The sequence below is a fragment of the Lepisma saccharinum genome, chromosome 7 (assembly GCF_977018435.1).
Source record: "Lepisma saccharinum chromosome 7, izLepSacc3.1, whole genome shotgun sequence".
In the NCBI taxonomy this organism is placed as follows: Eukaryota; Metazoa; Arthropoda; class Insecta; order Zygentoma; family Lepismatidae; genus Lepisma; species Lepisma saccharinum.
In genome coordinates, this window is record NC_139235.1 from 90,434,442 (window position 1) to 90,446,536 (window position 12,095).

The following is a 12,095-nucleotide window of genomic DNA, read 5'->3' on the forward strand; positions in this document are numbered from 1 at the left end:
AAAAAAAAAAAAAAAACGATCACGACTACCGCTAGAATGACAAGAAAACAGTACGAACACAATTGCATGAATCTGCCATCCCTAAGAACCTGGTGAATACTTGGGAAATGAATTGATGAAATGTACACTGTTACGGGTCTCTAAATATCGACTATTTCCGACCAACCCCATCACAGCCACATTTTGCAGACAGCAAAACTCGGTCTCAACTTGCTACAAATATTTAGAAAAATGTAAAATAAAATAGTTTTATGAGGAAAATATGCAGTATAAAGGGAAATCTTCCAAAATAATATGCCCCTTAACAATACAACTAAAATATGCATTTATATAGACCATAAACTAATGTCTGAAAGGTGCGGAATGACTTGATTCGAACATTTAACGAAGTGTGCATATTTTTTGGTTGCAATAAAAAATATGCATTTGCATGAAAATCTGGTCCCTATTTATTAAACATGGAAACAAAGCCTTATAGTGCTGCCACTGAAGGTCCCAGTTTCAAATCCTAGCCTGGGCATGGGTGTTCTGTGTGCGTGCCTTTATCAATTTCATCTAGCCAAAAGCTAGAATCAAAAGCAGTATAAAATAATGAAATAAATATAGACAATCCCTCAACGACATTTCGGGAAACTACTGTTCCCTTCATCAGGTTCTTTTTTTAGACTACTCCATAGCCACGTCAAATCTCTTCAAAAGCCAGGAAAAATGATACGGCATGGTATGGAAATCGAATTTTGGCAAGGAGTCATCCTGAAGTCAATACGGGGAAGTGAAATGGTGTGCGAAATTTTATCTTTTTAATTTGAAATGGTTCTTTTAGACTGAGAAAGTTTTTTGTTGTTGTGGTTTTAAACAGTCAAGGGGGATGGGAGTTTTAATAGTTTTAGCAAAATTTTCCAAATTCTTCCTTCACCAAAGTCATACCGTATCCTTTTTCCTGGCTTTTGAAGAAATTTGACGTGGCTATGGAGTATTTCAGATACCCTAAAAAAAGACCCTGAGGAAGGGAACAGTATTTTCCCGAAACGTCGTTCAGAGAAAATAGATACTCACCTAAATGTAAGTACAAGAAGTTTTGTATTTTAAAAATTTTTGAGAATACGTAGTAATTAGTGTAAATAATAAAACAGTCCTGTATCAAATCACATCCTATTTTATATTTCCTGTTTATAAGCATTGCCTGCCTCTGGGAGTGTCAATATGATGAGCTATGAAGCCAGAGGCCCCATGTTACACCTCTTGTCCCATCATCAGCAGCATTCATCTTCATTATTGAGGTTAACCCAAGAGGTAAAAACAGATATAAACTAACCAAATTAGGAACTAGAAACTGTGTATAAATTATATGTAAATCTACATGTACTAATTTATTGGAATTAATTTATCCTTATATTTGTCTTCTTCATTTCAGTTGGTACATAAAGGCTCACCAAATCAACCCCAAGAACGGGAGGCCATACAACCAGTTAGCAATACTAGCACTTTATGCAGTAAGTATTTTGCCTTTTGACTTATTGATGAACAGTGTAATGCTGTGCATAACCAAGAGACTTTCAGAGTACATAGAGGTTTTGAAGGTGTCCAACTTTCCTTAAATATTATGCTGATTGAAACATTGTTTTTCCTTCAGTGCTGCAATTTCGAAAAACTGCAATTTTTGGCCTGTGTGTACACTTCTCCAAAAGTTACCTGACCACCCTGAAATATTTCAACTAAATCATTAAGGCTCAGCTGGATCTTTGGCAGCTGAATGGGCGATTTGTTTCAAGTTTTCCTCTCCGTTCGAAACCTGTTGGATATTTCAAAATATGAAAAATTACATACGCTTAGAATTCCTTCTAGAGCATTGATGTGAATTTTTGTAGTTTTCTTTTACTGTTTCAATAGTTTAATAGACTTACGTAATTTCAATAGTTTAATAGACTTATGTAATTGCAATACTTTTGGTAATATCTAGACAACAGTGAAAGTAAACTCATGAAAATTCACGTCAATGCTCTAGAAGGAATTCTAAGTGTATGTAATTTTTCATATTTTGGAATATCACAGTGGTTTTTCGAATGGAGAGGAAAATTTTTAAAAATTCGCCCATTCGGCTGCCAAAGGTCCAATGTAGCCTTAATGTGGCAACGTATCTCTTGAGCATCAGCAGAGAGTAGCCAACTTTATAGAGGTTTCTATACTAGATGAGAGAGACTGTGGTGAAATATTTCCATTCTTGCTTGTAACATGAAGTCGGAAACTACAGTGGAGCCCTGATTTTATGTTTGTGGATTTTACATTTTCCCCCTTTATACATTCAATCTTTATGATCCCAACATTGCAAAAAATGCTATAAAATTTTCTCTATTTTAAATTTTCCCACATAAAGTTTTTTTTTCAGCTTGGTCCCCTTAAAAACATAAAATTGAGGTTGTACTATATTCACCCAACATATTAGAGAACAAAACGGATAGCTTAAGTATGAGGAATGATATTAGAGAGTACTTTCAATTTGGTACGTTAAAATTGGAAGCAGAGAGAGACTGTTTTGAGGTTGGAAACACTGCACCCGATAGTGGTCCACCTGGAGGAAATTGCTGTTAAGTTTGAACACAGAGGCATAATTATGAATAGTTCAGGCAAGATATGTTTAACAATCGTGCAAAGTACTGTGCAATGAGTGAAAATTAATATTTTGCATGATTTGCAGCGAAAATGTGATTGTCACATAGCAAAGAAATAGCTTGTCACATAGCAAAGAAATAGCTTGCACAATTATCAATACATTTCAAGATGTTTGCTACTAGCAATGTTGTCTAGTAGTTGGTAAAATGCTCGCATGAGATCTCCCCCCCCCCCACAAGATCTGTCAAGAAGAGATAGAAGCAAATACCACATCGATAATTTGAATGAAAACGAAAGAGACAATCTAATTTATTCTTCGTTACCCAATGTAAAACACATGCAATATCAAGAAACAATAATTGAATGACAGCACTTGGCTACTGACATAAGCCATGTTGAACTCCATTCTGCAGCATCTTGGGGGCAGCTTCATTCTGTTTCCTTCTTTTAACCTGTACCTTTATTTTTTCCCATCTCTCCTTTGTAATAGAGGTGGGAAACCTGCAAAATCTCTGGCATTTGGTGTGTTATTTTGTCCTAGACATAAACAAGATTTGGTTAACATATTCTAAAATATAAGGAAATTTACACGTTTGTTTGTAATAATACTGTGGTGATGTATAATTTGTACAGACATGTTGAAATGCATGTATAAAATTTTGAGACATTCTTTTTTCTCTTCCAGAGGAGAAAGTTAGATGCTGTTTATTACTACATGCGGAGTCTTATGGCATCTAACCCTTTCCAATCAGCTAGGGAAAGTCTTCTATCTCTGTTTGATGAAACTCGGAAAAAGGTAAGACCTCTACACCAAGATTGGATAGTGTGAATTGCATATGTTGTACATGGTGAATTTAATAAACTTAACAGTTTGTCTTACAGTCTGGAAAACTAGAAATATCAGGGAATTTACTTTTTCTGGAAAAGTCGGGGGTGTCTCAAAAATATGGGATTTTTTGAAATCATAACTTGGCAACACTGCGAGGAATGTGGTGGCACATAACGTACAAAACATGAAGTAGGTGCCATGCCATTCAGTTATCATGGAGCAGTGGAGTGGTGCACAGCATATTAAAAAAATAACGGCCTTCAAGATAATAAGTGCCCATGATGCCAGACGATGACACTGCACTCCATACAGTCACTTTGTTGCTGTGTAACAGCATTTCATTCAGTACACGCAGGTTTTCAAGAGCCCAGTATCGGAAATTTTGCTTATTGACGAAGCCATTGAGATGAAAATGGGCCTCGTCTGACATCGACAAACAATCAATTGCAGCATTAAGTCAGTTGTTTAGCCAAATGGTAGCCATCTTCCTGACACCATCTTCAAAACATGAACGCCATCTTGTGAATGAATAACATGTTTACAATTAATTGCTTCGAAGTTCATACTTCTTTTATTTTCAATTTCAAAATGTCCCATATTTTTGAGACACCCTTTACGATATTATTAAATTATACTACAATTTTGTATTATGCTGAAATCGTTGAGATTTTTGATACAAGGGAATTCTTGGTTTACCACCAGTCAATGCGACCGTGACAAGTATTATGTAAAAGCTCACCTCTAATGCCCCTAACCTACAGTTAATATCTGTTCGGTTTCACTTCTTGTTATTACTAGATCTCGGATTTTTAGGTTCTAAAAGTCCTAAAATAGGTTCTAAAAAATCTTAAATTAGGCTCAAAAAAGCCTGAAGTAGGTTCCAGAAAATGTAAAATGGTTCAAAATTCATGAAAAGGTACAACTATTAAAGAACAAAATTTCAATTTTTGGATACATTGGTATCGCACAGACCCTTTATATTGTTTATATATATTTGTGTGTGTGTGGTGAGAGGCGGTAATACGTAAGGTTGAAATAGAGAAAATATCTGTCTGTACCATTGAATTTTTGAAAATTTTGCCTTGAAAACCAGGAATTATAGTTGAATTGTATCATGGTCCTAGAGTGACCAACCTGAATACATAACAATTTTTTTCATGTTATCCACAGTGAAACTTCGCTTTTTTCTGAGGATCATCTTATGTATTTAACATGATCTTGCAACGAGAACAGTCAGTGGTGCAAATTTTGAATTATTCAGACGTTACTTTGCAAGGCATGAATGCCACAAAGCACAGAACGATCGTACAGGTAACAGTGGCGCCAGACATTTTGCTTTGTTTAGACTTTAGAGCTTTGAAAAACATCATGGACTTGGAGGAAGAGAAATCGACAAAGTTTGTTTCAAACACGTTAATCATTGACTTTTTCGGTTCCAAAGCAAGAAAATACCTCTGTGTGATTCAAAAATTCTTAAAAACCTTAAAATATACATTAAAACCTAAAAGGTTTGATTTATTTTCCTGTAGTTTACTGTTATTACAAGCATAAGAAAACAGTTTTTCGTTTGTTTCAGGAGAACACAACGAAAACGTCACAACGAAAAACTGTTTTCTTATGCTTGTAATAATGTAAAGTACAGGAAAATAATTCTACAATGCAAGCAATGCGTACATACAAGAAAAACTAGGTTTGATTTAGGCACATAAAACTAAAATAGGTTATTTAAGACACTATAAAACTTCATCAGTTGTTGTGTTTTTGTATTTCTTATTTACCTGCAAAGGAAAATATAGGTTAAAAACCTAATCTCCAAGGTCTAGTTGTTACTGCTACTTGGTTTAAGTGCAATTCTAAGTGTGGTGTATAACTAAAATGTTTATGAATTGCCATAATGGCATGGTCTGAAAAATTTTGGCTCTTGGTGTGAAAAACCTAGAATAGTTAGGGAATTTTGTTTTTACTAAATTGTAGGTAGAGAGACTGACTTAAATAGTGAGTAATACCAAAATAGCCTGTCTAAATGTGTATGCTAGGAAGATGCATTTGTATGTTATTTTTTTCTACTTAATCACCAACATTCAAACACTTGTCACATCACCTCGCTAGCCCTTCATGTAAGACTTTAAGCACTTCTTATGGACAATTTTGCAAATGATTGATGGAATGCTTCTCTCTAAAAAAAAAAACTTTCTCAAAGCTTGAGAGTAGTGGAAGTCTGCTTACAAGTTCAGGATTGTTGGCTTGGTGGTAGAGACATTTCCAACCATTTCCGACCACATTGAATTTTGTGAATTCTTGCATTGTCATGAAGGTGGCAGTTTTCCGAATTCAGAAGAACCATTGACTCTAACTGAATGTCTGTGTTTCATATTCTGTCTATGTTTGTAACATGCAACAGTTTGACCATGTGCCAGTGGAAGCATTAGGTGGTCCTAGTCTTTTAGCCCTCATTACTTGCAAATGCAACATTCAAGATGCAGGATGGCTGTGCCAGCTCATTGTATAGTCTGCACTCTATAGCCTACCAATTCTGAATGTATCTTTAATCTGGATTTATAGACAGAATTCACCTGTGGGATCGAGACTTCTGACGTGTCTTGGATAGACAAACTTTGATGTAGAAATTTTGAAGGCAGACGTTGCCTTAGACTGAAAGTTTGAACATCTACCTTGTAAATGTAACATAAAATAGTGTGTATCATAGTAGAGTAGACAAACAACTTATCAGGTTTAGTATTAAAAAATTATCTGCAACACAAGTAGTTTTGTTTTCATGCTCAAGACTTTGGTAAACATGTTTATTGTGGCGCTGGTGTAGAGTTATTGAAAATGGCAACTTTCACAGGTGCAGAAAAAGCAGGCTGTGTCTTAAAGTTCCCACACCTTACACCCCTAGACTTCTGCATTTGGGGCTTGGTGAAACACAAAGTCTATGTGCCACATATGCCGCAACATGTACAACAGCTAAAGGAGAGAATAAGAAACTCCCTTGCTTTGGTGGATAAGGAGTTCTTGGGAGAAGCCACATTGAACATTTGTAGGCATTCGCAGAAACTTGGAAGTGTTACTGATTGATACACAACAAATAACATTGTTGTATTTGATATACGAGGGTTGTTCAATAGGTTTTTTGCATCCTGGGCTTTAACTTTTTAATTTCTTAAAGTTGTATACTCAGTTATGATACACCCTGTATTCAATGAAGCAAACCAAATTGCATTTATTTTTGTGTTAGTATTTAATAGTTGCATACCATTTTTATGTTACAGTATGAACAGTTGGAAAAGAAGAAGCGTGAAGAACAAGAAGCGAAGCACAAAGAGAGAGTGAAGGAAAAGGAGGGTGAAAATGAATGTGGAGCAGGACTTAGGCGAGAAATATGGATCCATCCAGAAGGAGGACGCAGAGTCCACCGAACAACCTCCACATCACAGGACCAAAGGAGAATTGACAGTGAAGAGGAGGAGTTGAATAAACTCTCTAGTGTAGAGGTAAAAACAAAATATATTCTAGTTCGCTCTACTCTGCTCTGGAATCTGTGGACCACAGCTGGAGCAAAGAACTCTCATGAGTTCATTGATCGAGTCCTCTGGTATCACCACTTGCGCAGAGACTTGTTTTTCTTCTGTAGCTCCAGAGATTCCCAGGACAGAGTATAGTATTCAGTATTCAGTGGAAGTGAAACAATTGGTTATCATTTTTCTACATATTCCCCTCCACATTGAATGCAAGTTTCCCATCGTTTACAAAGTGCTTGTATGCCCTGAAAGAAAAAAAAAAAGTATTTTGGTAGGCTGCGTAACCACGTATCCACCATCTCTTTGACCTTGTCATCAGAACGTCCTCCTAGGACCTCTCTAAGTGGTCCAAACAAGTGGTAATCACTTGGGGCCAAATCTGGGAAGTAAGGTGGGTAGGGTAGGCACTCAAAATGCAAGTCGTTAATTGTCTCGCAACAGTCATTTGGGCAGTATGCGGCTTAGCATTGTCATGCTGCAAAATGACACCTGACGACAGCAGTTCGCGTTGCTTCGACCTTATTGCAGGTGTCTGACGGTTCTTCATGAGATGACAATATGTAGCACAAGTTACTGTGTCTCTCCTAGGCATGTAGTGCTCCATTTGGTTCCAGAAAAGGATCAGAATGACCTTCCCGGCAGATGCTCGATACCGGCGAGGAGCATGTGCAACATATGTCACACCACTTCTGAATTTCCTACTCCAGTCATATACCTGTTGCTGTGACACACAAGCTTCACCATACTGCGTCTTCATTCTATAAGGGGGGATCAACTGAAACCCGTTCAGTGGTCATAATTTGTGAAATAAATTATATTTCGAGCTGAAACTGGTACACTGTCTAGAGGCGTCTATGGTTAGCGCTCAGTAAAAATATTGTTCAGAGGAAGTCACCATGAGCGTTGAGACACTTGTCTCACTGTGTCACTAACTTACAAATGCCGTCCATGTAAAATTGCGAAGGCTGAATCTCAAACCAATCACGCACAGCATCCTGAACTTCAGCGTCAGACTGAAATCTCTGACCTTTCAAAGCCTTCTTTAGAGGCCCAAAGATGTGAAAGTCACAAGGTGAAATGTCAGGGCTGTAGGGCGGGTGTTGCAACATTTCCCACTTGAATCGTTGAAACAAATCCTGCACTTGGTTTGCAACGTGTGGACGTGCGTTGTCATGCAACACAATGACTCCAGCGGTCAATAAACCAGGCCTTTTGTTTTTGATGGCTCTCCGTAACTGTGTCAAGGTCTCACAGTAGCGTGTGGCGTTGATGGACTGTCGTGGTTCCTTGAAGTTGAGCAATAATGGTCCATGGCAATCAAAGAACACAGACGCCATAACTTTCCCCGCAGACAGTTGCGTCTTGAACTTTTTGGGACGTGGAGATGAGGGGTGTTTCCACTGCATAGTGGAAGACTTCGAACTCTGTTCAAAATGATTGCACCAAGTTTCATCCTCAGCAACAATGCGCAGCAAGAAGTTACCTCCAAATGGTAACGTGATAAATGTTCAATGGAGCATCCCATACGCTCCAACTTTTGGCCCTCCGTCAATACCCTGCGTATCCACTGCACGCACACTTTATGATAACCCAGAGCTTTCACAATTTTGTGAGCAGTACCATAACCCATGTTTAACTCGTTCGCTATGGATTGAATACTCATGCGTCTATCTGCAGATATTGCCGCATTCACCTTTTCACACAAGTCTTCTGTGGCAACAACATGGGCTTGTCCAGGATGGGGATAATCGGTGGTTTGTTCATGCCCCTTCCGAAACATTCTTGCCCAGTCCACCACTGTTGTTTTGGACACGCATGCATCACAATACACGTCTTTCATACGCTGGTACACTTCAGCTGGTTGACAACCTTCGGCACTCAGAAACTGGATGATAGCACGCTGGTCCTGTTTGGACGGATTGGTGATGTTGAACGCCATCTTTCACTCGTTATACCTGCAAAACAGAAACACGTATAAACAACATTCCTACACCCAACACACCGGGACATTAGCCATTACACGCTATTGGACAAACAATATCCTCCTTCACACTATACCAATAATACATGGAACGAACGGGTTTCAGTTGATCACCCCTTGTACGATGAATATCCATAGGTTTAATACCCTCACTTGTCAAGAATCTGATCACAGAACGCTGTTCTTTCATGGTGCATGTTAGTGGGGCGGCCATCTTGCAACTGCTCCTACAACCACGACTGGTCACTAACACTCTTCTACCACCTATTGGAGAGAAAGTAAAGCACGAGCAACAGCACCACCAAATCTCATAACTATAGCATAAGCATTAAACATTTTATGACACTTTTAAGGTTTTCATTCTCCTCGTACTAGGGACATGCATATTTCGTTTTTGACAAAAAACACGAAATATGAAATAACACACTGTAATGTTCATTTTTTATGTTTTTGAAAGGTGTGAGGCACATTTTCTTACCATCTTTTCTCATGATACGAAATAAACTGTAAAATGCAATATAAACTCTTAAATACGAAATTTAGAGTTTATCATCAATGTGACACTTTCAGAAGTCTGAATTATCCTGTGAGTTATGCAAATCAGGGAAAATTGATACATTCTGCTGCAAACATTCGAGGAGCAAGAATGAACTCCTTTACACAGGAATAAACCTGATTGCGTTTGCTGCCCGGTAGGCCCCTTATTGTCTCCCTGGAATGGATTGTATCACCATAGAGCTGAGTTCACCGCGATCTTCTTAAGGTGTAAAGAAAATGAAGGCACTTACTACAACTATAATGTTATATTAATAATAAATATGTACACATGACATGTAATTACACTGTCCTGCACTCGTACCTCGGTAAACTGTTTATATAGGAAATTGGAAGCCGGTTGTACAGTAACACGTCACTAGTTCTTCACTGAATGATATCAACACTGTAAGGTTCCTGTGAAACTGAACTACATATCAATGCACTTCACTGATATGCTGAATGAAACGTATCCACGTTAGGCTTACGTTTTTGATGAATATCCGCAACGCGGTGACTTTCGGCTGTTGCCAGAGTGACTTCTGCACGAACACTGGCGGAAGTAAGCTTCCACGCAAAGATGGCGGCAACTAGGCACTGCACCCGATATGAACTGACCAATGGGAGTGCAGGTTTCTTAAAGCAGTGGATATATACAAAATAAGCAATTGGTTATATAGAAACAAATGCATATCAAAATGAGCAAGAGAAAAGTTCGAATACAAGAATATATAAAAAGATATATCGTGGTTAGTTTCTAGAGATAATTCTCCAACAAAACCTAATACTCTAAAAACTAAATAAATGTGCTATTAGATGGGAAATGTTTAATTTTTGTAATAAGTGTAGTTTTTAAAATCAAATTTAGCGTTTTATTCATTATTTTAATACCAAAATGCCATTTTACATTCTGCTTTTGATCCCTAAATGGCCCTAGTTTTTGTACTGAAATCTCGACCTTTTATTCACCATAAATATGTGGTTGTAATAATTACAGCTCATCTTGAGGTAGCTGTTCCAAATCATCCTTTAGTCTGTCTCAAATATTACAAATAGTAAAGCTATTTTTTAAAGTGGTTAATTCAGGTTTCCCACTGACCTGGAAATCTGCTTAGGAGTGAAAAGTCATGTAGGAAATGTTGTAGAATATTGTAAAAATGATCAAAAACGTATGAAGTTGTTATTACTGTATTTGCTTCCCAGGATTGGAAACAAAATACATTTTTTTTATTAATTTGCATAAAAATGTTACAGGCTTTATTTTAAAACAGGGTGGCCACCACCGGGATTTCCTTTAATTTCGGGAATTATGCGTGCAACTTTTATTAATCTAATTCCATTGAATTTACACATGTATAAATGTCCTGAGGCAAGTCTTTCACAGTTTAGTTTTTATTTTTTTCGAGGAAGGAAAAGAAAGCTACATGGAAAATAAAACCGAATTCTCCCAGCCTGTTTACTTTGTTAGTTTCCTTTGTAGAACAATCTATCTGACAGATGGAAGATTATTGCAAGGTATTTTAAAGTTTATTAGTTAAATTTGACTTTGAAATTCTTATGGCTAATCAAATTGTTAATTAATGTTAATTTTTCGCATGTTGTTATATCCCATAGCATTTGTGACATGTGTTTGTAGATGTATTTCCTGTATGAGTATGTGAAATGGCAAATGTGAACTCTGCACCTTTATTAAATATTTAAAGTATATATACACCATTTAATTTAATTAGAATTTTTGAATACATTGGAATCACACAGACACTATATTGTTAATATATTTGTGTGTGTGTGTTGGGGGGGGGGGTGACAGGTGGTAGGTAATATGTAAGCCTGAAATAGATATAACTTCTGCTTGGACCCTTGATTGTTTGGAAAGCGCACCTTGAAAACCAGGAATTATACTTGAATTTTATCATGGTCTTTGAGTTGCCACCCTGTAAGATTTTGCCATTCATTTACAACAGTGTTAATTAAACTTGAATGTTTTGATTGGCATGCAAAGTTGAAGACATGACACTCACTTATTTCTATGTTAAATTTTGGGCTAGTCTCAAAAGTTACTTAAAAGTGCCTGAAAAAGTCACAGAATTTGGTTTTTGCACTATGAATGAGAAAGGACCCTGTAATATGATTAGTGATACATGAATGTTAGCAGTGGAGAATTCCTGGAAGTTCTTAAGATTTAAGTTAGTAGCATGGCAACAGGTTTTATCAGGATTTTTAACTTAAATCTTCAATATTGGCAATGGGGATGACTACATAAAATGCTTGCATGCAATCGGAGCCATAACGGGAGATGCACCAGCACATTGAAATTGTACCACCATGTGTGGGGATATTGGAACCTGTACACACACGTGAATGTTTGAAGATGGCCACATTGAATCAACCAACTTTAGCAGATTATGATTCTGAAGAACAAATGTAAATTCAGACCTGTACAAGCTCTTGTGTGCTAAGTGTAAGATAATTTTCAAATAAGGGGAGCAAAACATGAAATGTTTCTCGGAGTGAATGAACATACGATTCTGCAGATGGAAAACTTGGAGTTCTGGACAACACTGATAGTATTGGGTGATTTGTTTACACATGGCTAATTTGCTACTAAAGTTGGGAAATT

The 12,095-nt window shown here is 37.2% G+C and overlaps 1 protein-coding gene across 1 annotated transcript in view; it reads left to right on the forward strand.

Annotated features, from left to right (window-relative positions):
* Smg6 (Smg6 nonsense mediated mRNA decay factor) overlaps positions 1-12,095 on the forward strand; it is a 187,987-nt gene that overhangs the window by 38,627 nt on the left and 137,265 nt on the right. Inside the window, exons 11-13 of the mRNA XM_083125593.1 lie at positions 1,415-1,493; positions 3,296-3,406; positions 6,712-6,933. Of these exons, the coding sequence (XP_082981719.1) occupies positions 1,415-1,493; positions 3,296-3,406; positions 6,712-6,933 (412 nt within the window). The remainder of the gene's footprint in view (positions 1-1,414; positions 1,494-3,295; positions 3,407-6,711; positions 6,934-12,095) is intronic.